Source organism: Sus scrofa, chromosome 7, assembly GCF_000003025.6.
Source record: "Sus scrofa isolate TJ Tabasco breed Duroc chromosome 7, Sscrofa11.1, whole genome shotgun sequence".
NCBI lineage: Eukaryota > Metazoa > Chordata > Mammalia > Artiodactyla > Suidae > Sus > Sus scrofa.
This window is the reverse complement of record NC_010449.5, coordinates 38,071,218-38,096,123: the sequence shown is the minus strand read 5'-3', so window position 1 is coordinate 38,096,123 and position 24,906 is coordinate 38,071,218. Positions and strand designations below refer to the sequence as shown.

At 53.6% G+C, this 24,906-nt stretch overlaps 4 protein-coding genes across 19 annotated transcripts in view; 1 reads left to right on the top strand and 3 right to left on the bottom strand.

Moving 5' to 3' along the window:
- RRP36 (ribosomal RNA processing 36) lies at positions 1,576-8,866 on the bottom strand. Its single transcript, NM_001123090.1, has 7 exons — positions 8,484-8,866; positions 5,102-5,249; positions 4,905-4,971; positions 4,722-4,826; positions 4,363-4,437; positions 4,115-4,232; positions 1,576-3,702 (listed from the first exon to the last, which is right to left on the bottom strand). The coding sequence occupies exons 1-7, from the start codon at positions 8,572-8,574 to the stop codon at positions 3,566-3,568; spliced, it is 741 nt and encodes a 246-aa protein (NP_001116562.1). The 5' UTR covers positions 8,575-8,866; the 3' UTR covers positions 1,576-3,565.
- KLHDC3 (kelch domain containing 3) lies at positions 8,954-15,747 on the bottom strand. Of its 11 annotated transcripts, none has more exons than XM_021097859.1 (12): positions 15,720-15,747; positions 15,148-15,407; positions 12,802-13,014; positions 12,446-12,622; positions 12,175-12,290; positions 11,924-11,995; positions 11,483-11,696; positions 11,317-11,403; positions 11,094-11,202; positions 10,902-10,975; positions 10,698-10,776; positions 8,954-9,585 (listed from the first exon to the last, which is right to left on the bottom strand). In XM_021097859.1, exons 3-12 carry the CDS (start codon positions 12,953-12,955, stop codon positions 9,519-9,521), a joined length of 1,149 nt encoding a protein of 382 aa, XP_020953518.1. In that variant the 5' UTR covers positions 12,956-13,014; positions 15,148-15,407; positions 15,720-15,747; the 3' UTR covers positions 8,954-9,518. The 11 variants fall into 11 exon arrangements, with proteins under 11 accessions (XP_020953518.1, XP_020953521.1, XP_020953520.1 ...); XM_021097862.1 differs by lacking the exon at positions 15,720-15,747 and adding an exon at positions 14,225-14,384 and having other exon boundaries at positions 15,148-15,282; XM_021097861.1 differs by lacking the exon at positions 15,720-15,747 and adding an exon at positions 14,257-14,384 and having other exon boundaries at positions 15,148-15,282.
- MEA1 (male-enhanced antigen 1) lies at positions 15,744-18,232 on the top strand. Of its 4 annotated transcripts, none has more exons than XM_013977923.2 (4): positions 15,744-15,869; positions 16,388-16,667; positions 16,754-16,856; positions 17,424-17,819. In XM_013977923.2, exons 2-4 carry the CDS (start codon positions 16,398-16,400, stop codon positions 17,573-17,575), a joined length of 525 nt encoding a protein of 174 aa, XP_013833377.1. In that variant the 5' UTR covers positions 15,744-15,869; positions 16,388-16,397; the 3' UTR covers positions 17,576-17,819. The 4 variants fall into 4 exon arrangements, with proteins under 4 accessions (XP_013833377.1, XP_005666042.1, NP_001103899.1 ...); XM_005665985.3 differs by having other exon boundaries at positions 15,803-15,899; positions 17,424-17,816; NM_001110429.1 differs by having other exon boundaries at positions 15,864-15,899; positions 16,305-16,667; positions 17,424-18,232.
- Positions 17,695-24,906, bottom strand: part of PPP2R5D (protein phosphatase 2 regulatory subunit B'delta) — a 22,841-nt gene continuing 15,629 nt past the window's right edge. Inside the window, exons 3-16 of one of the 3 annotated variants that reach the window (NM_001113451.1) lie at positions 23,194-23,410; positions 22,736-22,935; positions 22,546-22,656; positions 22,335-22,427; positions 21,798-21,928; positions 21,599-21,658; positions 21,384-21,492; positions 21,137-21,190; positions 20,674-20,844; positions 20,443-20,570; positions 19,677-19,778; positions 19,510-19,582; positions 19,252-19,368; positions 17,695-18,892 (exon numbers count right to left, since the gene is read on the bottom strand). In NM_001113451.1, coding sequence (NP_001106922.1) covers positions 18,755-18,892; positions 19,252-19,368; positions 19,510-19,582; positions 19,677-19,778; positions 20,443-20,570; positions 20,674-20,844; positions 21,137-21,190; positions 21,384-21,492; positions 21,599-21,658; positions 21,798-21,928; positions 22,335-22,427; positions 22,546-22,656; positions 22,736-22,935; positions 23,194-23,410 — 1,704 coding nt within the window. In that variant the 3' untranslated portion in view covers positions 17,695-18,754. Of the gene's footprint in view, positions 18,893-19,251; positions 19,583-19,676; positions 19,779-20,442; positions 20,571-20,673; positions 20,845-21,136; positions 21,191-21,383; positions 21,493-21,598; positions 21,659-21,797; positions 21,929-22,334; positions 22,428-22,545; positions 22,657-22,735; positions 22,936-23,193; positions 23,411-24,906 lie in introns of all 3 variants that reach the window. The other 2 variants (XM_021097871.1, XM_013977924.2) reach the window with 2 other exon arrangements.

Below are 24,906 nucleotides of genomic sequence, written 5' to 3'. Positions count from 1 at the left end.
GGGAACTCTCAGGTAGCACTTTTTGCTTCTCTGGGTTCTCATGCTCTCTACCAGCCTATCCTTTCCCAGCAGAAACCCTGGGCTCAGGACCAAGGCCAGCATGCACCACATGTAGGGGACCAGATGGGACTTCCTCCCACTGCCACCCCTGTGCTGTTGCATCCCCTGTGGGCTCCTGTGTGGGCTGAGTCACCAGCCTCACCCACTGTGCTCGCTCAGCCCCTTATACCCTACTCAGTCACCCTGCCCTGCAGTCTCCCACCCAGTCCCCAACTCCTCTTCCGCAATGGACGGGTCTCCAACAATTCTTAAGGAAAGAACACACCAGCCATGACCCCCAAATCTTGCATGCCTCTGTCTGCAGTCCAGCTCCTATGTCACATGCTAGCCTCTGCAGTTTAACCCCAACTCTGGCCCTGACTCTGGAGTCAGAGTCAGTCTAAATCCGACTCCAGCCTGGCCAATCTGCCCAAATCCATCCATCCAGGCAAGCGGTCCCACCTGCATCAGTAAAGACACCAGCATCAGTAAAGACCTGAGCTGCCTCCTCTACAGGGGGGGGGGCACTTCCTGGCTGACTTAGGGGATGAAAGTTGGCTACCTGATGCCCTTGTGAGACCATCCTCAGTCTCAATTCCTTATTCCCCTGTAGCTGGTTTGCGCAAGGACCACATATTGATCCCAGTAATATAAGCTATCCCCAAATAGGCAAATCTAGAGACTGACTGTGGTTTAGTGGTTGCCTAGAGCTGAGGGTACTGGGAAGAAATGGGGAGTGACTGATAGAAGGCATGAGGGTTCTTTTTAAGGTGTCAAAAATGTTGCAAAATTGTGGGTGAGTGATGGTCATACAATTCTTTTTTTTTTTTTTTTGTCTTTTGTCTTTTTTTGTCTGTTGTTGTTGTTGTTGCTGTTGTTGCTATTTCTTGGGCCGCTCCCGCGGCATATGGAGGTTCCCAGGCTAGGGGTCTAATCGGAGCTGTAGCCACCGGCCTACGCCAGAGCCACAGCAACTCGGGATCCGAGCCGCGTCTGCGACCTACACCACAGCTCACGGCAACGCCGGATCTTTAACCCACTGAGCAAGGGCAGGGACCGAACCCGCAACCTCATGGTTCCTAGTCGGATTCGTTAACCACTGCGCCACGACAGGAACTCCTACAATTCTGAATATACTAAAACCCACTGAATTGTATACTTCAAATGGGTAAATTATATGGCACGTGCATTGTATCTCACTAAAACTGTTAACAAACCAACCCGAAGCTGAAGCTCAGTGCTCTCACCGTCTCCTCTGGCTCCCTCAAGTTCCTGCTACTGAAAGTAATGGTCTGAAGGCCTGGGGCCAGAGCAGCCTTGTGGTGGACACATGTCTCGGTTTCTTGACCACCCTTCACCTGAATCCCCTTCTCATGCTTGGAAACTGGCCACCTTGAATCTAGGTAGAAGATAGAGCCCATCTCCCACCACGTAAAAGACCAGATACTTGCCTTCCCAGCATCCCCCTCACAGCCTGGTGACCAGATGCTCTGCTGGAAGTCTGTCTAGAGCACAGGGCGGCAAGTGGAGGACCTTGGGTGGCAGCACTGACGTCACATCAACAAGGGATCCGACAAAGAAGAGGGCTTTTAACTGCTGAGTTTATCTTTTTTTTTTTTTTTCAAGCTTCTCTTCTATTTTCTTAAGGTTCCTGTGACCCCAGTAGTTTGTCTTTTTCTGCTTTTATCATCATGAAATGGTTTGTTGGCTTTACGGCAGAATTGACACATGTGGCATTGGGGAGGCCGTGGCACTGGCTCCCTCACTCCCTCTGGGCCAGAACTCTCCTGGCAGTTACAACCTTCATCTTGGTCACTGGGAGAAATGCATTTTTTTGTGCATTTTTATCAGTAGGACGTCTTTCCCCACCATCCCAGAGGCAGCAAGCAATAACAGAGGTCTCAGCTTTGAATTCTACCCCTTCCTTTATCAGCTGTTTTTTAGATGCTAATCTAATGTTCTCTAGTTTGTGTGATTTTTCTAGGACCACCCCCCTCCCCCTCACATTCCTGTCTCTTGGGGCTCCTGATTCTTGGGGCTTTACATTCTATCACTTTAGAAAATTCTGCCTCTCAAGAACTCTCTCCTTCTGGAACTGTGATTTGTGTCACACCTCCTCATTCTATCTTCCTTTTTTTTTCTTTCTTTTCTGGCCACCGCTTGTGGCATATGGAGTCCTTGGGGCCAGGGATCAGATCTGAGCTACAGTTGCAACAACCCCAGATCCTTTTAACCCACTGTGCCAGGCTGGGGATTGAACCTGTGTCCCGGTGCTGCGGAGGCGCCATGGACTCTGTGGTGCCAGAGCAGGGAACTCCTTTCTTCCACGTGTTTAACCTCTTTTCCTTAGTTTCCATTTCCCTGTTTCCTGGGCTCCATCATCTTCACATCTACTTCCAGTTCATTCTCCTTCTGGGTGTGTCTCTTCTGCTACTTAACCATAATAAGTTTCTAACTTCAAATAGTACATTTTCCATTAAAAACTTTTTTTTATCAAACCAATTTGGTCCTTTTCGATGTTTTTTCATTAGCCAGAACTTTTCTTTAAACCTGAGACATTTTTACATTTTGTTTTATGCTTCCAACATCTTAGTCTTTGCACGTCTGATTCTGTTGCTGATGTTCCTAATGACTCTTGCTCACAGTAGTTTCTTCCCTTGTGTGCTTTGTGTTTTCACTGTAAGTGAAATTTTATCTGAAGGAATTCCTTAAGGCCTGTGTTTCACATACAATCCTCGAGAAGAATGCATTTGCTTCTGTGTCAGGAGCCTCAAGGTACTACCAACCTGAGGCCGTTTAAACTGAATTGTCAGCTTAAGAATATTTTCTAGTCCACGTGGGCAATATTGAATTCTCAACCCAAACAGTAGAGCCAGCTGTGCTGACCTACTGGGGAAGCTTTCTGCCCCCACCTCCTATCTTTCCTTGCATCAGATACCAAAGCTAAGTTGATGAGTTGTGGAATTGGTTCCCTCTTTGAATGATCATGTCATCTGTTAGGTTTAAGTAGGAGGGGGCTGTGACCTAACTCCCCACTTTGTAGCAGCCTCAGGTTTATTTCCTACCCCATGCACAACCCCTGAAACAGCAATTCTAGGTCGCCTACAAAATAAGCAGAATAAAAAAGATGAGTGACAAGAGTGTTTATGAACTGGCTCCCATATAAAGACTCAGTCCTGGGTGTCACTCGCAGACCCTATGGCCTTCAACCGGCCTCAGTGTCACTCACTGGTCCTTTTCTTTCTATACCAGAATCACTGTCTCAAGGCAAGTGGGAGAAGGACAGGAGGACACGGTGAACCAGGTCCAAGGAGAGGAAGTGCGTTGCGGCACAAGGCTGAACTGCTCTTCTCGTCCAGCCCTGGGGCAGCCCAGACCCTCTCAGTCATCTCTGAGCCAATCTAGTTCCAAGGCAGCTGTGAGCCTTGCCCTTGAGTGGGAAAGGACCAGAAGAGACCCAGCCCAAATGTGTCCCGGGAGCTGCATTTCTTGCTGGGGCAGCAGAAGAGCTGAGGACGTTTTCTTATTACTCTTTGCTCAAAGGGAGATGTCTTCTGTCCTTGCCTGCATTTCGGCGTCTCTTTCGACTCAAGAAGCTCTCGAGCTTCTTGCTGCGTTTCAGCTCCTTGAACTTCTCAGCTAGGACCAACTGGCGCTGCTCAGCTAGAGCACAGGGAGAAAGCAAGCTGGTAAGCCAAGCAGGAAGCCCCTGCCCCCAGGTCAGCAAGCCTTGACCATTACACTGGGCTACGACACCCATCTGGAATTCAATGGTGTATAAGCAAGCCACTCTCTCAACTCAATTGTGAGCTCCTTCTTTGTGCCCAAGCCAACCTACATGGGGGTGGGCCAGAGAGGAAAGTCACACTTCCTGCCCATAGTCTATGGAGGGATGCAAGCATGGTTACAAACAGTTCTTTCCCGCTGTTTCTTCCCGTGGTAAAGTGGAGGAAAGTAGGAACAGCGGCAGTGGGCATTCTGCCGCTATGGGCACTAAACAGTGGCAGTACATTCTGCCACTATGGGCACTAATCCCTGCCCCTGTAATGGCCTGTCATGGCTGTGCCCCACTCACATTTCTTCAGGAAGTATGGCCGATGGCCCTGCTGGGCCTGAGCCCGCCGCTCCTGCTTCAGGGCCAGGCGCAGCTCCTGCTGCCGCTTTCGCTCCTGCTGTGCCATGTCTTGCTGCTCCTGAAGAGTCAAGAGGAGAGACCAGTGAGATGAGTGAACAGGAGGGACCGCCAGTCACCTCCTGCCTCCACGTGCTCTCACCACTCCCACAGGTGCCTCCTGTGACTGACCCACTCCCCAGATTACTCACCATGCGCTGAAGCAGCTGCTGCAGTTTCTCATGCTCCTCCCCTGAGCGGCGCTTCTTCAACTGTTTTTTCACAAGCTCCACAATTGAAGATGAAACATGATGGTTAGCATTGTGTAAATGTTTAACTAAAACTCTGTGCCGAGCATTAGTCTAAGAGGTTCACATAAGTTAGTTCTATAACACCATGAGAGAGGAATTACTATCACCTCTTTTCTTGTGGTTAGGAGACTGAAGCAAAAGAGGTAAAGTAACCTGGCCAATGATCACACAGCCCGTAAACTGGGCAGCCCTGCTCCCCTCTGCCAGGGCTCCAGTTTCCCACCCCTCAGATCCCCACAAACCAGTCTCATGCTACACACCTCTTTCTCTCTGGCTCGGATGTCATTTAGGAACTGATACGTTTTATCAAACACCTCAGGATTATATTCCCCTGACAGATCATCAAAGCGTGGGTCGCGGGCTACCTTTGGAGAGAACAAAGAACATAAAAGAACTGTTCGCTGTCCTTTCGCTGAGAGAGCACCTTACTGCCTCTTCCTCACCTTCTTACTGATGGGGACAACTTGACGCAAAAATGGCACACGGACCTTGGCTGACATTTCCAGAGGCCTACAGAGAAATGAAAGGACAGGTCAAGAGAGCTCCTGTCTTGTCAAAGGCCTCCTACTTGCCACACAAGAAAGCAGCTACTCAAGGTCCCAGGTATCCTGCAACTCCTGGGGCAGGCCATGCTCCTCACCTGTGCTTATCGGCCACACATGCTTTCTGGACAGGTGGTCTAGAACTTTGCTTCTTAGTGCTGTTTCCAGTTACCAATTGTTTGTATGTCTTAGTCCCCACTTGGCTCTGCAATTCCAACAGCTCCTCAAATGACATGTCAGAAGTGCCTGTGGAAGGAAGTGGGGGGTGTGTGTGTGTGTGTCGGGAGTCAACTCAGCTCAGCATCTTCCACTACTGCAAAGACTGCAATGACGTCACCCCATCCTCATGTCTCAATATCCCCTTCAGACCAATCACTGCAGGTCCCGGGCAGCAAAGGTGCTACAGTGACATCTAACTCACCAACCGTTCCAGCTACCTGGGGCCTCACCTTGCTAAGGAAGGCTGGAGGTGGACCAGGCCAGTCTTGTGTGTGTGTGTGTGTGTGTGTGTGTGTGTGTGTGTTTAGGGCTATACCCACAGCATACGGAAGTTCCCAGGCTAGAGGTCAAATTGGAGCTGCAGCCACTGACCTATGCCACAGCCACAGCAAGGCCAGATCCAAGCCATGTCTGTGATCTACACCATAGCTCATGGCTGTGCCGGATTCCTGACCCACTGAGTGGGGCCAGGGATAGATCTGTGCCCTCACTGGTACTAGTCAGACTCGTTTCCACTGAGCCGCGACAGGAACTCCACCAGTCTCTTCTTTTTCACCTTCTCTTTTATTTTTTTATTTTTATTTTTGTCTTTTGTCTTTTTAGGGCTGCACCTGCAGCAGGTGGAGGTTCCCAGGCTAGGGGTCTAATCGGAGCTGTAGCTGCCGGCCTACACCACAGCCACAGCAACTCGGGATCCGAGCCACATCTGCGACCTACACCACAGCTCACAGCAATGCTGGATCCTTAACCCACTGAGCAAGGCCAGGGATCGAACCCGCAACCTCATGGTTCCTAGTTGGATTCGTTAACCACTGAGCCACGATGGGAACTCCCATCGCCTTCTCTTTTAAATTATTCCTTTCTAGGCCTCCCCACAAGGACCTCTGGCTTCCTTGCTCAGTTACCATTGCCATTATTCTGGTTCAGAATATGCTCAGCGCCGCTCACCTCAATCAGTGCTTGAGCCTCCTAACTGCTCTCCCAACCCCAGTCTCACTCCTTTCAAAGCTATGCTTCCTGCCTTCCCACCTCAGCCCAGGTCAGCATATAAAATGCAAACCTCATCTTATCACTCCCACCTCATTTCCACACACACATCCTTCAGACTAGTCACTCCAGAACTCAAAACCCCCTAATGGCTTCTAACTCAGAGGAAAAGCTATAGGCTTTGTAATTGCTTGGAAACCCCCATATGACCTATCCCCCATATTGTCTCTCATCTCATCTCCTACTAATCTTTTACTCCTCTTCAGTCAACAGCCTCCCAGCAGTTTCTAAGGAGGAATGTTCCCACCTCGGTTCCCTTGCACTTGATTCTGGCTCTGCTTGAAATACTTCCTCCAGATGTATTTATTGCTTGCTTCCTCAACTTCCTTCAAACTCTTTCTCAAATGCCACCTTCTGAGGTCGTTTGTGATTACTTAAAATTGCAAACTCTCCCCTGCTTTCTCTTCAAAGCTCTTTTGAAAAATTGAGATATACAATCCACATACCATAACACCCACCCACTCCCCCGCCTTTTTTTGTCTTTTCTAGGGCCACTCCAGCCGCATATGGAGGTTCCCAGGCTAGGGGTCTAATCGGAGCTGTAGCCACTGGCCTATGCCAGAGCCACAGCAACGAGGGATCCAAGCTGTGTCTGCAACCTACACTACAGCTCACAGCAATGCCAGATCCTTAACCCACTGAGCAAGGCCAGGCATTGAACCCGCAACCTCATGGTTCCTAGTTGGATTCGTTAACCACTGTGATACGAAGGGAACTCCAACCCACCCCCCTCTTTTTTAAATGGCCGCTTCCTTGGCATGTGGAAGTTGCTGGGCCAGGGATTGAATCCCATCGGGAGCTACGGCAACACAGGCCAACACCAGATCTTTTAACTAACTGTGCCGGCCAGAAACGGAACCCACACCTCTGCAGCAACCCAAACCGCTGCAGTCAGATTCTTTTTTTCCCTTTTTTGTCTTTTTCTAGTGCTGCTCTGGCAGCATGTGGAGGTTTCCAGGCTAGGGGTCTAATTGGAGCTGCAGATGTCAGCCTACACCAGAGCCACAACAACGCAGGATCTGAGCCGTGTCTGTGACCTACACCACAGCTCACGGCAAATGCCGGATCCTTAACCCACTGAGCAAGGCCAGGGATCGAACCTGCAACCTCATGGTTCCTAGTCGGATTCATTAACCACTGCGACACAATGGGCACTGCTGCAGTCAGATTCTTAATCCACGGTGCCACTGCAGGAACTCCCAAATCCACCCTTTCAAAACATGCAATTTCGTCCTTTATTGCCTTTTGTAAATTTTATTTTTCTGCCGTGCCCGGACAATCTGGAAGTTCCAGACAATCTGGAAGTTCCACGGCCAACGATAGAATGGGAGCAACAGCTGGTCCAGATCCTTAATCCACTGTTCCGGAGCAGGGACCGAACCAGCACTGCCTCAGAGACAACACCAGATCCTTAACTCGCTGCGCCACGGTGGGAACTTTTATTGCCTTTTAATGTATTAAATTGCTTCTTGTTTTTTTAAGCCCTAAATAATAAGCTTTATAAGAAGAGTTTGGGGTTGCTTTATTCACTGTCTGTGGCATCTAGAACTGTACCTGCATACTATAAACGCTTAATAATGTTTAAGTTTTTTTGGTTTTTTTTTGTCTTTTTAGGGCCGCACCCATGGCATATTGGAGGTCCCCAGGCTAGGGGTCTAATCGGAGCTATAGCTGCCGGCCTATGCCACTGCCGGCCTATGCCACGGCCGGCCACAGCAATGCCAGATCCGAGCCGCGTCTGCGACCTACACCACAGCTCACGGCAACGCCGGATCCTTAACCCACTGAGCAAGGCCAGGAATCGAACCCGCAACCTCATGGTTCCTAGTGGGATTCGTTAACCACTGAGCCACGACGGAACTCCATGTTCACGAAGTTGGTTGAATTTTCACCTACTAAGCCTTCCCCAACAATCCATGCCCTTTCCTGACTGCTTTTGAACACACGTTTTTCCCCCTGCGCAAAGCCCTCTTTCTTCCTTTAAGAAACTGCTCAGTATGTCCTAACGCAGGAAGCAGCCTCTCTTACTCTCCAATACGTTGGAGGCGCTCTCGGCTGGCGTCTTTCCAAGACTTAGCAGTTTCACTCTAACGGCGTCTGCGGGGTCCGAGCCCACACCAGACGCTGAACTACTGGGCGCCGGGCGGGCGCCGCTGCCTGGCCCCTCTCCCCGCCACCCGCGCTTTCCCCTTCGGCCCGATGCTGTGCCCTCACCATTCCGCAGGCCCCCGCCGTCCTCCTCGCCATCCCAGGCCCCGTGGGGAGACGCGGCAGCCAACCCATTCCGGGAGCTCACTCTCGGCATTGGCTTCTGCGTAGAGCCAAAGACTAATGGCACTACTTCCGCCCTGGCAGCCCCGCCCCTTCCTGCATTTCCGTAGGCCGAGTCCACGCGGCTTGGCGACGTCAGAGTTGATCCCGCCCACTGCCGAGCCAAAAGGCTGGGGTAGGCTGGCCCGGCAGCCCCGCGGGCCACCTGGGAACCCTCCTACAGCAGAAAAGGGCACCCAGTTGCGAAAACGTCACCAACTTTTCGTCTGTCGCAAGGCATTGACTTAGCACTGAAGAGAAACTAAAGCCAGGCTGTGTTGGTACTTGGTTTCCTAATGCCCTTGGCTGAGAAGCCAGTACCTCATCGGAAACTCCTCCCAAACCTATCGTGTTTCACAAAAAGAGATCAGACGTTTGGAGATTTTTTTAATTCATTTTTATAAAATCCGAGCCGGCTGAGAGCGTCAGGGTGCAGCAACAGCTCAAGGAAGGGTGAGATTACCTGCTGGTCCTTGCCTCCCCAAGTCAGGGAGAAGGAGGCTTCATGCCAACAGCTGCAACTCCTCTCAGCTCCCAATCCATGCTCATGGCTCAAGCAGGGGGAAGGGGTGGTAATAGGGATGTGTGTTGGGGGGGGAAGCTCCTGAGGCTCAGACCCTGCTTGCTTCTCCCTTCTCCCCATTCCCTTCACTTCCCAGCAGAGCATGGCTGGCCAGGGCAGAGCAGAGGCCCAGGAGCAGTTGGAGGGAGGTGGATGGGAAAGAGCACCAAGGGGAAGGGGCCCTCGGCCCAAGGAGGAGGGGACCTAGCCCTCCTCCCTACAGCTCCCCACTGAGTTCACAGCACAGAAAACACCTCTAGTCCAACTCCATGTGGAGGTATACGAGTCCAGGGTCCAAAGGGGGGCAGGCGGGTGAGAGATGGGCAGGGGCAGTGAAGACAACGCAGGCTCAGGAAGGGAGGCAGCAGAAACTTCCTCTACCCATGGGAGGAGACGATGGGGCGACTGATATTGCTGTTGGTGGTCATGGCATTCAGCTCCCACCTGGAAGGCCAAAAATGACAGGCAGAAAGAAAGGAGAGCTTCCACCCCCAAGTCTAGAATTGCTCAAACAAAGCTATCAACACACCAGTCCCTTCAACTTCCTAAAGCTCAACTACCTACAACCACCTCTTCCTTACAGCCCTACGGGTTTAACAATCACACCCCTCCCACCACCAAATCCAATACCACCCACTCCTCCACCTGCAAGCTCAAGTGGATTTCCTGTTTATGTTTACATTTTTATATTCGTGTGCCCCCGTACACAATGAGAAAACCATCACTGTACACATGTCAACAAACTTCCAAACCTACCTTTTCTCCTCTGCTTAGATACAGTCAGGAAGCCCCTCCCCCTCCCCCTCCCAAGAATAAGCTCAACTCCCATTCTTCTAAGGCCCTGACTCAGCTCTCCTATCCTCCCAGAGGCCTTCCCCACACCTCCCACCAAATTCAAATTAAATTCCTCCCTTTTTGGCAATACTGTCATTCAACAAAGATTCACTAAGTACCTCCTTATGCCAAGGCTACAGTCTACTTGGTATTAAGCACTTGGGCCAGCCTGGATCCCTCAGTTCAGCCTTGTATATACTCTGTCACCACATGCTGAACACACAGACCCTCAGCAAGTAAGAGTTAAGCAGAACTGTTACAAAAAGAGTGAAGTGTCGCAGAATGACCCCAAAGGGCACAATCGTACACCAGATAACTTTCAACAGTTGATTTGGACCTAAGAATACGGACTCAAAGGGAAGTAGGAAGGACTTCCCTTAACTCTGGAACTAATGTGATCCAGAAGCTCCTAAACGTCTCTCTGCAGCTAGATTCTAAGATTTACTCAAACCTTCTCAGCATGTTAACAAAAACAACTGCATAAGCTCAGGTCTCAGGAAGTGATGCTTATGAGCTTGGTTTGTTTGAAACTGAATTTTTCCCCCCATGTAATTTACCCCAGCTGACAGTCTTATTTTTCCTTCCAATTCACTCTCCACAAGTATATTACATCCCCAGCAGAACAATCTCTCTCTCTTTTACACCAAGACCAAGCCAATCGGGTCATGCCTGTGCTGCCCATCGCCCTCAACCAATCCCTCCTTTCCAACCATTCACTGTACCTGATGTCATGGGGCAAACAGGACTGGTCCAGGTTATACTGAATCACAGCCAGTTTGCACAGAGTCTTCAGACTAGGGCCTTTAAAGGAGGAGTGGGGGAGAGGAAGATGGTTAAAGCCAAGCAAAGGGGCCAGTCCTGGATATCACCACCCAAGGCCAGGGACCCTGATAGCAGGAGCACTTTGGGAATAAGTTATCACTTACTAAAGTCCAAAATGTGTAAGTCAGAATGATCTATAAGGTCAAATTCATCTCCCAGGCCTTCCTCAGGAGACGGACTGTAGGAATCAAAAGAGAAATGAAGGAAGAAGCAGAGACCACCCACAAGACCCTCTTGCTCAAATGTTAGTCATAGGCTTAGGCCCTTCCTGGAGCCCTCCCTCCTCTCCTCCTAACCTGGTACCCCCAAAGAGAACAATCTTGTCACCAACAATACAGCAGCACTGGCGCCGGCGGGGACACGGCCCCTTCCCCTTCGGTTCAATCTTCTTCCAGGTAAACGACACTAAAAAGAAGAAGGTTGAATGGCGGGTCAACACCTGCCTAGTGCAGACAGCCTCTCCACCCCTGCCCTCACCTAACTGTTCCCTGTTCCTCCCTTAAAGGCAGGGCTCCTTACCAGGGTTAAACTTCCAGAGATCATGGAAGTGCCGATTCAGCCTTGCATTATAGCCACCAAAAATGTACAGCTCCCCATTGTAGCCAACTGGAAGGAGAAGAATTTTCAAGAGTGTGGGGACAATGGGTAGGAAGGGGGAACGGGAAGGGACATGACAGACGCTTACAGGCTGAGTGGCTCCGGCGCCCCTCAGGCAGCACCGGGGTGGGTGGACAGTCCAGCCAGGCCTCGGTCCTCGTGTCAAAGACGCGGATGCGGTTGCAGTAAATCTCATTGTTGGAGTGGAATGGCCCGAAACGGTCGGCACGGCCCCCAAAGACATACATGTGATTGCCCAGCATGGTGGCCGAGTGGAAGTCCCTCCAGCGTGCGGGGTTGCCCTGGGCAAGAGCAGAGACAGGAGGGGGAGGGGGTCAGCTTTGGTTTTGAAGCTCTCTATGGTTTCTTTCTTTCCCTTCCTTCCTTCCTCTTTCTCCCTCCCTCCTTCCCTCCCTCCCTCCCTCTCTCTCTCTCTCTCTCTCTCTTTGTAAAGTAAAGTACAGCTGATTTGTCCCTATGGTTTCTTAAACTGAGGCGGGAGATCTGGGAGAGAGGAAAAAGGGCAGACCTTTGTACAGATCAGGGTCCATGTCATGGTGCTGGTATCCAGCTTGTGAATGTCATTGGAAAAGCAGTCCGCCTAAGAGGGACAAGGAAGGAAGTAAGAGAAGGAATAAGAGAGGGAGGGGAAGTGGTCACCCCCCGACCCTCCACCCTCCTCCCTCTGATCCTGGGAGCAAACCAAAGCCTCCCATTCCACTACCTTAATTCCCCTTCCTCTTTCTCATTCCCCACCCTGAACGTCGAGTTCAGACCTACCAGCTGCTCGTAGCCCCCGAAAATATACATGGTCTTGCCCAGGACACAAGCCGAATGTCCGTCCCGGGCCCCAGGAACTGTTCCTGCTACTCGGGGTGTGGACCATTTGTGAGTATCTGTAGAGGGGGAAAGGGTGGGCCCAGTGAGCAAGCGGACCCTCCCTCCTACACTTCGGGATGCCTCATCCCCAGCCCCCTCAGCCCACACCTTTCCCAGAACCCCCCCCTCCCCCCGCCCAGGTACCACTTGGCAGCTTGAGACCCATACTCACTGACATCAAAAGCATAAAGCACATTGCAGGCCCCTTCGGTGTCATTCCGCCCACCCCAAAGGAAGACTGTGTCGTCGATGAGGACGGTGGAGTGTCCGTACCGCATGTAGGGTACCACAGGAGCCTGCCCGCGGGTGGCGGGCCTCACCGGGGGCAGCTTTGTCCAACGCAAGGACACTGTGGGCACAGCTCTGCTCAGCCCTGGGAACCTCCCTTGAGGCTATCCACCTCTCCCCAAACCAGATGTGCGTGTTCTCCATCCCTTTTGGCTGCAGGCACCCACATCAAACCTTCCTCAGCCGCCCAGTTGCCCTCCCTGATGGGGGCGCCCAGGGATGGTCCCCAGGGGAGCTCACCTGCATTGAAAATGTGTACATCAATCTGACGCAGCGTCTCATAGTCCTCGCCGGAGCAGTAACCCCCGAAGGAGTACACCCTGTGCCCGACGGCCACTGCAGCATGGTTCACCCTGCGGGGCCCGCCCTCCAGGTGCACCGTCCAGCGTAACATCCCCTGGGCCACTGGTTACAGCCACATGCCCCCCCGGCACGGCCTGCTGCCTCTGCTACCTGCACACAAGTTAGGACCGTGGGCTCCTCAGGCAAGGCCTTTGCCTGGCTCACCGTGACTCTGCCCAGGACTAGCCCTGGCCTCCAAGTGTCACCCTGGTGGCCCTTCCACACCACCCCTCTGCAGCTCAGGTGGCTGGCTATGTACTAAGGGAGCTGCTGAGGTCAGGGAGCTGGCCCCCGGCCCTGTGTTCTCCAACAGTGAAGGGTGGGGCCACTCTGACCTGACTGCCAGCTCGGCTGCTGAAAAAGGGCTTAACATGGTTGTCTCCTACTTACCGAGGCTCCACCCTGTCCCTGGCCAGGCCCAAGCTCCTCTTTTCTCTCTGGCTCTGCTCTGCTTATTGCCACCTCTCTAAGAATCTGTGTGCTCTTTGAGGTGGGGAGCGGGATCTCAAAATACTCAGAGCTATGAATAGCCCAGGCAGCCCCAAACGGTCCATTGAAAGCTGGCATGAGTGTCTCCAAGCTGAAAAGCTTTTAGGCTTTCAGAGAGGAACAGTCCCTCTATCCAGGACAGGGTGGGATGAATCCGGGACGGGGACTTCCATGGACAGTTAGCCCCTCCTGGGGGGCTCTTGTGCAACTGAGCTGTTGTCAGCAGGGTCACCCAGGGCCCCTCACAGGCACGATGAGTTCCTTTGACAGCTGTGCCTGGGATGCTGCCAAGAACTTAAGCCAGAAAGGTATGTGTCTGCCGGGGATTGAGGGGGTGGGGGTGGGGAGGCGGGGTTTTCTCCTCTTGCCACTTGCCCAACCCTGCCATTGTGGTAAGGAACAAGCTGTTTCCAGCAGCTCTTTTCCCGTTTGGGGCCCTGAAAGGGGATGGGGGTGGCGATGTGCCTTGGAGAGGAGCAGGAACACAAAAATGCCTTTGGTCAGGATAAGAAAAAGACCCAGGCATGAGCGGTCATGGTCTCTGCAAGACAACCCACCAACCTAGAGATAATGGGTACATTTGAAGGCTCTGTTAGACAAATCCTCTTGCAGCTGGCACTGCCTTCGCTGGCAGGCACCTGCTGGGTTTGGGTGGATCATCTGCTCCCTGTTCAAGAAGCCCTGGCAGAGAGAAGAGCTAGCCCGAACCTCAGGCACAGAAAAAGCTCAAGTAAAGGAAGGTCCCTTGCAAGAAAGACACAGGGCTTTGAGCTGGCTTGCCAGACCCCTGCCCCCACCCAACTTCCCCCAACCCTCCCCCACTCTGCCAAACCTGAAATAGCCCCAGCAGGAAACCACTCTCACTTCATTACTCCCGTCCTCAATCCAAAAGCTCTTGGATCTGGGCTTGTGGGGACAGATAGGAAGGAAGTTGGAGAGCTTAAGAATGGGGGTCCTTCCTCTTCCCTCACAGCTTCTACTCTCCTCTTCAGCTATATCAAGGTAAAGTAAAGAATTCACTGGGCAAGAGGGAAGCAATTCCATCCAAAGGTAGAGGAAAAAACCCTCAGCGTCTTCTCCAAAGGACAACTCAAGCTCATGAAAGACAAGCCCCAGCATCTCCCGGGCGCCTCTGATCCCTGGGGCTCTCCCGTCCGTGCTCCATCACTGCGGCATTCTCCAGCTTCTTCCATGCCTTTCAGAGACCTGCCCCCCTTCCTATTCTCTTGCAATTTTCACTCTCCGTTTCTGGCCTTTTCAGATCTCTTGAGAGCTTTGCAGTTTTCTGCTTTTTCCTTCTCCCACAACTCCAAGCTCCACCCCGACAGCCTTCCATTTTCCTTCTTTCGATAGGGGGGAAACAAGCTAACATCCCCTGACCCCTTTCGGCCAGAGATATTCCTCCCTGTATATGACGCTATCCGGGTCTTCTTCCAGTCATTCCAACCTCCCTGCCCCCACAACACCAGACACCCCCGCCCTTTTCTTCCATTATCCTCAGCTTTCCCATTCTCCTCCTAACCCAGTCTTCCTTCCAGTTCCCTTCAGTGCCTTCTCCAGTTACCAGGTCTCTCCCATCGCTTTCCCCACCATCCTCCCCCAGCCCTTCTTTCCCCCTTAACACTCTCCTTTCCCGTCATCCCCCTCCCCACCCCCACCTCATCGGTCTCCGGCCCCTCCCCCACAATTCAGCTCTAGGCATCGGCGTCCCCATCCCCTATGATTTTCCTCGTCCCTCAACCCACCACGGGCTACCTGCCAGGCCGGGCCGGGGCGGGGCCGCGGGTCCTCGCGCTGCCTGCAGCTTTGAACCCGTTGCCCGCCAACTGCCGACTGGATCTCCAACGAGATAAACACAGCCAGGCTCGGTCCTTCCGGCGGGCAGCTGTAAGCGCACGTGCATTCAGCTCTAAGTGCCGGAAGTCTACCGGGATTTGTAGTCCATCGGTTTCGGGAGGAACGCGAGGGGCTGAAGGATGGGCAGGAGTCGGAGGAGTCTGCGCATGTGCTTATACCTATCAAACACCGCGGGGCCGAGTTCGCGTTGCGGCTCAGTGGTAACGAACCTGACTAGTATCCAAGAGGATGAGGGTTCGATCCCTGGCCCCGCTCAGTGGGTTAAGGATCCGGCCTTGCCACGAGCTGCAGTGTTGGTAACAGACGCGGCTCGGATCCCGTGTTGCTGTGGCTGTGGTGTAGGCCGGGCAGCTGTAGCTCCGATTCAACCCCTAGCCTGGGGACTTCCATATGCTACACAGGCGGCCCTAAAATTAAAAAAAACAAAACAAAACAAAACAAAACCAAACACAAACAACCGCGGGGCCTACCGGGTAATGTAGTCCTTTGTTTGGCGAGAAGATGGTGGAGGCGGAGCAAGGGGCGGACCCTTCGCCTTCACTCGTGTCAATCATGAGCGCGGCGGGGCGGGGCTGGAGGACGGGGCCGCCTCGGAACGTCCTGCCTCGCCGGAAGTGAAGGTGCGGGGTTCGGCCGCGGGCTCTGAGCGGGTGAGGCGCGCGCAAATACCGGCGCCGAGAATTGGTGGGGGCGGGTCGGGGACGCCACATCTGGGGCCATTTGAAGGGATCTCCTGGGGTCCGAAGGGCGTTTATCAGGCGGTACAGAGGGAAATCCCTTAGAGAGGAGAGAAGGGGGCGGGTATGCCTTGTCTAGGGGAGCTTGTTTGGTGACCCGGAGTTCCTAAGTGGATGGGGCGGGGGGGAGGGCGTTCCCGAAGGGGTGTCTTTTGGAAGGTGGCATGGCCTTCGCTTGGGCTGTTATTTAAGAATTGTCGGAGCAAGGCAAGTGGGCCTTGGTTGGAGATAAGAGCCAGCTCAAGAGGTGGAGAGTCCAGGAGAGGTGTTGTGGGGTGCAGGAAACTTGGGCGTTTCAATGTTTTGTGGGCGCAGGAGGAGACCGCACGGGACTGGATGACAGGCTAAAGCTGGGCCTAATTTTGTCTGATCTCTGTTCTCCTGTCTCCATGTTCTTGCAGCCCCTGCCCGATGGCAGCAGTAGTTCTAGGGGGAGACATCATGGGTCCTGAACGTATCTTCCCCAATCAGACTGAAGAACTCGGGCCACACCAGGGCCCTACAGAAGGCACTGGGGATTGGAGCAGTGAGGAGCCAGAGGAAGAGCAAGAGGAAACAGGAACAGGCCCAGCTGGCTACTCCTACCAGCCCCTGAACCAAGATCCTGAACAAGAGGAGGTGGAGCTGGCACCAGTGGGAGATGGAGAAGATGTAGTTGCTGATATCCAGGATCGAATCCAGGTATGGTGGAGGAGGCATTGTTCCTGAACAGGTGAAGCTGGAATCCCTGAAGGGATGACCCTGAACTGTCTTCTCTGGCTCTGCAGGCCTTGGGGCTTCATTTGCCAGACCCCCCATTAGAAAGTGAGGATGAAGATGAAGAGGGAGCTACAGCATTGAGCAACCACAGCTCTATTCCCATGGACCCAGGTAAAAGAGTTTTTTTTTTTTTTTCTTTTTAGGGCCACACCCACAGCATATGGAGAATCCCAGGCTAGGGGCCCAATTGGAGCTGTAGCCACAGGCCTATGCCAGAGCCATAGCAACTTGGGATCCAAGCCACATCTACGACCTACACCACAGCTCACGGCAACACGGGATCCTTAACCCACGAGTGAGGCCAGGGATCGAACTTGTGTCCTCATGGATGCTAGTTGGGTTTGTTAACCGCTGGGCCACAACGGAAACTCCAAGAGATCGTTCTTTTATTCTGGAATAATTACGGAGGAAGGGAACTGGTTAGAGCCAGTAGAGGGGAGTCACAGAGGATCACCCTGTTCCTAAAGCAGCAGTTTGTGGTAAGTTTGCAAACTTGAGAATCCAGGTGAAATGCTTTTCTTAGACTTGTTGTGGGGCGGTAGGGGGGGGTGGTGCAGGCTTGCTTAGGAATCACAAGATGACTTCAGTGTCCCAAAAGCTCTGGGTTCCTTTAGCCAAAGGAGAGGGGAACGGGTCCATTGTTTCTATTCCCTAACTGGTCTCTGCCTGTGATTTCAGAACACGTAGAGCTGGTGAAAAGGACCATGGCTGGAGTAAGCCTGCCTGCGCCAGGGGTTCCTGCCTGGGCTCGGGAGATATCAGATGCCCAATGGGAAGATGTGGTACAGAAGGCCCTCCAAGCCCGGCAGGCCACCCCTGCCTGGAAGTGACCACCCTGAGGCTGCCTTATCTCCCTGCATTCGAGGCCAGAACCAGCACAGGACTGAACGCATCCTGGTTGTAGTGTCCATCTCCATCCTCCCCACCTCCCTCTCCACATCAAGGCAAATCAGACGTCTTCTCAGAGACCCACTTTATTCAGTTCTGTACATATGGGGACATCCACCCAGGCCCAACCCACCTTAGCATGTATCACTCTGTGGAGAATAAAGCACCCTATGTACACAGCCAGAAGCTGTGCTGCCTGTGCCCCTGGACCTCAAGCCCGGCCCTCCCCAGCGTCTTGTCCCTCCAGGGTGCCTGAAAGGGACAAGGGAGGGCCTGGCTAGCATCAGTACAAACAAGGAAATAAATAGGTGTTGGGGGGAGCCATGCTTGGGGCACTGCTCCCTGCTTCCTTCCTCCCGGCTTTGGCAACCAACACCATAGAGCAGTCAGCCCCAGGGTGGTCCCTTCTGTGTCAATGATCCCGGGGCTGCTGTTCACCCAAAAGGGGGCACAGGGTGGGGTGTTTGTTCATCCCTTTCTCTTGGTCCATCAGGGCTCCACATTCACCACCTCTTGTCCAGAGCCTATGCTTTCTCCCTTCTGCCCTCCCACGTTGTCTTGGTCAGGCAGAAGGTAAGAGGAAATAACGCACCCCCATCAGTTTGCGCACTGCCGGGGCTGGGGGCCTATTTGTGCCATCGGGGGTTGCTCCCCTGCAGCTAATCCACTCCAGGGACCAATGGGGCGACATAACTTTGGTGAGAATTGTCTCCCACTGCTCCCTATATGCCTGCAGGGGAGGGAGAGGAGGAGACACCTGGGGTGCCAAGGAGGCTGAAGGGAAGAGGGGAGGGGGCGTATATTCCTGTGTGTATTCTCAGAGCGGCCTCATGTAGCTGTGGGTGAGGAGCAGGAGGGGGCCAGGCGTCCCCAAGTTGTCTGAGCACTGAGCATCGCAGCGCACAGCCTCTGTACTAGCCGCGGGGAGGCATGAACACATGTGGGGGAGACAAGGGACCGCTCTGTGGGGGGGGTCCCTGCTTCAAGCGCCACACCCCCCTCCCTGGAGTAGAGAGGCACTGCCCTGCCCAGAGTCAGCCAGTGGGGAGCAGAGGGTGGAGGGCCGGGGCAGTGTCCCAGGGCCGAGTGGGCTGTGGCCCTGTGGCGGGGAGGTGAGGAGGTCAGAGAGCCTCCTGGCTGGCAGTTAGGAACTCTTCCGCCCGTTTGTGCGCCTCCAGTGCCTTGATGGTGTACACGTCCTGGGGCAGCTCCGACTTTCGCCGAAGCAGCACTTTCTCCTTCTTGATGTCTTTTAGCATCTGTGTGGATATAGAAAATGAGAGACGGTGACGGATTCCTGAGAGATCCTACTGCTTCCCCTTGATCTTTTATTTTTGCTTTTTAGGGCCGCACCCACAGCACATGGAGGTTCCCGGGCTAGGGGTGGAATCAGAGCTACAGCTGCCGGCCTGCACCACAGCCACAGGATCCAAGCTGCATCTGTGACCTACACCACAGCTCATGGCAACACTGGATCCTTGACCCACAGAGCAAGGCCAGGGATCGAACCTGTATCCTCATGGATACTAGTCGGGCTCGTTACCGCTGAGCCAGGATGGGAACTTTGTTCTTTAGCTCTGTGGCCCCCGTCCCCCCTCCCCAGCCCGTGCCCTCCCACCTGCACGGCCTCTGTCTCCACTGTCCTCTTGAGAAGCTGAATGTCCTCGGCCGTGGGGGTCTCAGTCTCCATCGAGTACACAGGAGGCAGCGGAGGAGGAGCTCGGAACATGGGATACTGCGAGGGAGGAGGCACGGACGAGTGGCAAGAGCCATTGCCAAGTCTGTGACCCCGTCTGCTTCCTATTCCTCCTGAAATAAACCCTGCCCCAGCCCACGCGGGACCCCTCAGTTCAGGGCGGTGGCAGAACCAGCTCACCTGGGGATTAAGTCGGGCCAGCTCCTCGATCTTCTGCCACATCTCCTCTCTTTCCTTCATTCGGAACCGACCCCTGGGGGAGCAAAGACAGGATGGGGGCCGGCTTGAGAGAGAAACACCGGGGGCTGGTGTGCAAGATGAACACCCCCGAGGAGAGAGACACTCACTTCTGCTTCTCTGCCTTGTATTGTTGCGTACAGTCATCAAACAGCTTCTGATTCATCTCCATAAACAGCTTCAGGGCGTTGTAGATCAGCCCGTGGATTGTCCTGCCACCAGGAAGACAGAGGGAGGTAGAGGAGGCCCGAGCCCGCCCTTAGTGCCAGGACCTCAACTTGCTCTTCCCACAAGGCACCTCTGCCAAGACCTTTCCCATGGACCACTCCCATCTCCCCAGCCTGCGTACCGTGTGAGCTCATCACCTGGGTCAAATCACGTGACCTGAGATCAGCATTTTAGGGCTTTACAAATAGGGGTGCCTGTCCATCCTTCCCCGAACCCCATGCCCAAGAGCTCCCCCCCGCCCTGCTTCCTACTTGTCTCCCCTGCACTGATGGTCTCCCAGCTGTGTGATGGACTGTGTGGGCGCCACAGCGCATTCGCTTTTAGCAGGAAAGCCTTTTTACAAAACTGGGATTTAGTACATACTAAGAGGATCACATCAGCTTCTCACAACATGGAATTAAATCTCCAAAGCTGCGGAATATCTGACCTCAAGAAGAGATGTGATAGAGGCCATGGCTCAGCTGCTGGGTAGCACGGAGCTCTCACCTGGGTGTCTTTACTCCCCACTGGTCCCTCAAGGCACTATTAACGTGCAGTGGGCACCAGCCCCGCTTGCAGAGGGACCAGGGGAGATCACGGAAGTTCGCCTGCACCCTCCCATGTTCCAAAACCAGATCCTCACCACCCACCACCACCCCAGTTCCCTACTTGTTCCAGTGGCTCTTCGAGTTCCTGTAGAGCGCGGGGAACATGATGGGGAGGACCCGGGCAGCGTTGTCACTTATCAGGCTCATGATGTACTCGTTGTTCCAGTAATAGAGAGCGCGCTCCGCCACCTGGTGGGTACGGTGGGACTCAGGGGGGGGATGCAGTTTACTATGCCCAGACTCTCAGTTTTCTGGGAGGCAGGGGCTGGGATGTTCTGCGCCTGGGTCTCACCTGGAAATGGGGGCTGGAGACGCACTTGGCAAGCTGGCGGAAGAGTGGCTCCATCACTTTGCTGAACTCTGAAGGTTCAATGACATCCAGAATTTCCTCCAGCTCATTCAGGAACATCACCTCCTTGGGGCTGTGGGTCTTGGGCCAGAACTTGAGAAGTCCCACGATCACCTGCAGGGAAGAGGAGGCCATGGGGGTAAAATCCTCACTAAGCACCTTTCCTGGTTCTTCAGGAAGCCTTCCTGCCTGCTCCCCCCTGGCGGCACAGCTTGGGTGGCCTCAGTGAAACATTCATGTTTCTCGGCCTGCATCTGTTTCCTAGGTGTGTCGAGAGAGGAAACCAAGCCACGTGCCAGGCCACATCCCTCCCGAGTTCCTGCTCACAGCACTGCCCGAGAGGTGCCAAGTGGCAGGCACTGCGGACAGGGAGAGAGGGGGACCCGGGGCCCAGGAGGGGAGTTACCGGCTCAGTGAGACTGCTCTCCTTCTCCAGGAACTGCACCACGCAGTAGGCCAGCTGCCAAAGGTTGAAGGGCAAAGGAGGTGAGGTGCAGGGCTCAGAAGGGGGGCAGAGGGGTCGGCGACAGAAACCAGACCCCAGGAGAGACACACAGGTGGAGAGGGGAGCTCTGCCCGTTGCGGCTGAAGCGCCTCCCCACCCGTTCTTCTGTGCCGGAGGGTCCCTGCTCATCAGGAGGAAGGCAGCTCACCTGAGGGTGGTAGACACTCAGAGACTTGACCTTGTGAAGGGGAAGCAGGACACGGATGAGGAACATCTTGTGCTCTTCCTTCAGGGGCAAAGCAAAGCCGTTGATGATGCTGGGAGTTAAGGGAGGGTTGTGAGGACCACAGGGCCAGGGCCAGGCTCAGGGCACCAGTCCTCCCCACCTTTTGCAGGCACGTGTGCCCCGGCTCCACCTCTCACCTGCCCAGGATCTCCAGGAGCTCGGCAATCCCGTTGTGATGCTCTGTCTCGTAGATGAACCTGAGGGAAGAATAAAATCTCTCTTGATAACCCGATGCCCCGCCAGCGTTCTGCAGAGTCCCGCCTATCGCCCTTTTCCCACCTCCCCTTAGTGGGGGGGGGGCTTGCTTTGCTCCTGAGCCCGGGCTCCTGGCCTCACCTGTAGAAGATGTGGTTGATCTGCCTACGGATATAAGCCCGGAGCCCCAAAAACTTGCCATAGATGCGATGCAAGATGGTCTTGAGGAAGTCCCGCTCTCGAGGGTCCTCACTGTCAAACAGGTCCAGGAGCTGGAGCAGGCGGGAAGAGAGGCAGCAAGTGAGGCAGGAGGGGGTGCTGGGGGTGACTTGGGTCCTGGCCAGGGGAAGCCCAGAGGCTCTCTGGAGAAAGGGCGTGGGGACCAGTCTGGGAAGAGTGGTGCTGTTACACTGCTCTGCCCCAGGTGCACACGTGCAGACCCCAGTGAGGGGGCCAGGCAACTGGGCTGCTTTCTGGTTTCCTCCTGTTACGCTGGAAGCTTCTTATAGGCAGAGGAGGTCATTTCAACCCCCAGTCGATGTGCACCAGACAGAGTGAAAACCCAGCACGGTACCTATATTCAGCAGAAGCAAAAAGCAGCTGGGCCTGGAGGCAGGGGCCGTGGGGCTAGAGTTCACAGACAGGAAGGAGGGGAAGGCAGGAGCTGCAGAGACTTACAGCAAGGACAAACTTCTGGTCAATGTACTTCTTGGCTATGTTTGGCTGGAAATCAGGAGACTCAAGGAAACGTAAGAAAAACTCATACACGAGCTGTGGGGAGAAAGGAGCATTCGCTTAGGGGGGTCCCTGAGGACTGGTCGAGCCCCTTGCTGCGGGGCTCAGAGTGCCCGTCCCCCGCATCCAGGCCCCTGCCCCCTTGCCCTGGTACCTGGAGATGCGGCCAGGCGGCTTCCAGGGTCGGCTCATCTTCCTCGGGGTCAAACTCGGCCCCGGTGGGATTCGACGAGGGTGGCAGCGTCCGGAAGAGGTTCACTGAAAACTGAGGGTAGCGCCCAGGTGAGAGCTCCGTCTGGGCTCCTCCAGGGCCCCCACCCACCCTCCCCCTCCCCTCTACCCACCATGGTGACAGCCTCGGGGTAAATGGCCTCGGTAACAACATCGCGGCTGTGGGTGATGTACTCCACCATTTCATTGAGCCCTGCCCGCTTCACCTCCTTGAATTTGAGGTCACTGAGTGGGTCTGACACAAAGTCAAAGAGGACGCAGCACTGGCGTAGCTTCTGGATGAACAGCTCCTCCCGCTCCTGGGTTGGCGAGTCTGGGGTGGGGTGGGGTGGGGTGGGGGGTCGTGGTCACAGTCAGGTCTCCTCTGTGGCCCTTTGCTGCTATGCCCGGCTCACCTTTCGGGGTGTTCCCATACCCCTTCCTGCCACCATCCTGCTCCCCTGGCCCCTCCCCTTCACATTCTCTAGAACCTCCATCCCCCCTCCAAGTCCCCCCAAACCTCCATTCCGCCAATACCCACTATCCCCTAGGCCCGGCGGCCCAGCCCCCTTGATCTTGCATAACCAAGCACCTTTCAGGGCAGGAAGCTTCTGGAGCTCCCGGTTCTTGCTGAGGTTGAAGCGGGAGGAGCTTTGCCGTCGCTCCTTCTTGACAATCTGGGGCCCCCCTGAATACTTGATTTTGCTGAGCTGCGTCGGGGGCGGCGTGCTGTTGCTGGGACGCTTGTTGGATGATGGCGGCTGCGGCTGTGGTGGCGGCTGGGGCTGGGGTTGGGGCTGGGGCTGAGCCTGGTCAAATGAGGGATGTGCTCGAGTCCACTCGCCAAACTTGGCTTCCCACCCCAGGCCTGGCCCCCCACCCAACCCCCAGCCCCCAGTCTGGTTATGCCTTTTTTCTTTTTTTTTTTAACATTAATAACATTTTTTATTTTAAGAGAAAATACTAAAGAAAGAATTAGAGCTCAATTTATTGCACTTTAGATACCAGGTGCATTATAAAGACTGAACTCTCTTCACTGTTATTTCCCTACAAATAAAACTTACTAGGGAAATTTAAGAATAAGAGCCTCACTCAAAAGTCGGCCAAATGAAGCCACCACTCCAACATCATATTCTCCAGATCCCACATCTGGCCACTCATACACTGGAAGCTGAGACTGGACAGCAAATTGCTTCACTGGCAGTCCTTTCGGTGATGGGGAGGGCACTTGCCTCCCACCCTGAAGGAGCCAAGGCCAGGGTCGGAGAAAACTACGGGCTGCAGCCCTGGGAGGGAGGGGTCCGGAAGCCGTGTCTCCCAAAGTGATGCCTTTGGGAGACACGAGCATCACGAGCCTTCAAAAGGTTCACTCCCGTTCAGGAACAGGCAAAGCAAACAGATGGACTGATGGTGACAGAAGTCAGAAAAGCGGCTCTCTGGCCAGGGGTGCAGGGCTGGGAGATGCAGGTATGGCCTGAGAAGGGGCACGAGGAACCTTCTGAGTCATGGAAACATTCTAGATCTTAATTGGATCTGGAAGGTGGTTCAGAGCATAAACATATGCACAAATTCATGAAGCAGTACATCTAAGTTACCATATTTTCTCATTTACTAAGTAAGTGACATTCTCCAGTGGAAAGAAAGAAATTTCTTCCCATGTCTCAGCAGTTTAACTACTAGAAATATAGCTTAAGGAAAATCCAAACTATGAAAAAAGGCTTTGGAAGTCCTCTTGTGGTGCAGTGGGTTAAGGAGCCAGCGTTGCTACAGATATGGCACAGGCGGCAGCTCTGGCACAGTTTGATCCCTGGCCCAGGAACTTCCACAGGCCGAAGGTACGGCCAAAAAAAAAAGGGGGGAGGGTTGTGTGAAAACACTTTTTATGGCCTTATTTATAACAGCAAATACATAAATAAATACATGGAAAATGATGGAGTTAAACTTATGTTTATGAAAACTGTGTACTAAATGTAATCACACATGGTTCAGCTGTGAAAAATATTTACACAGTCAGAGTAATTTACCCAAAATGGGTGATAAATATTCTAAGAAGGGGGAAAAGTCTGCACAGAGGTATGAGACACAAGGGCTTCAATTTTTCACATTAAGGAATCAAAAGATATCTAAAGCTCAAAACTTACAGGGGCCAGGGACAGTGCTGCCCTGCTCATGACAAGCCCAATCTGATTTTCTTCTTTTTCTTTCTTTCTTTCTTTTTTTTTTTTTTTTTGCTTTTTAGGGCCACACCCACAGCCCCACAGCACATGGAAGTTCCCAGGCTAGGAGCTGATTCTGAGCTACAGCT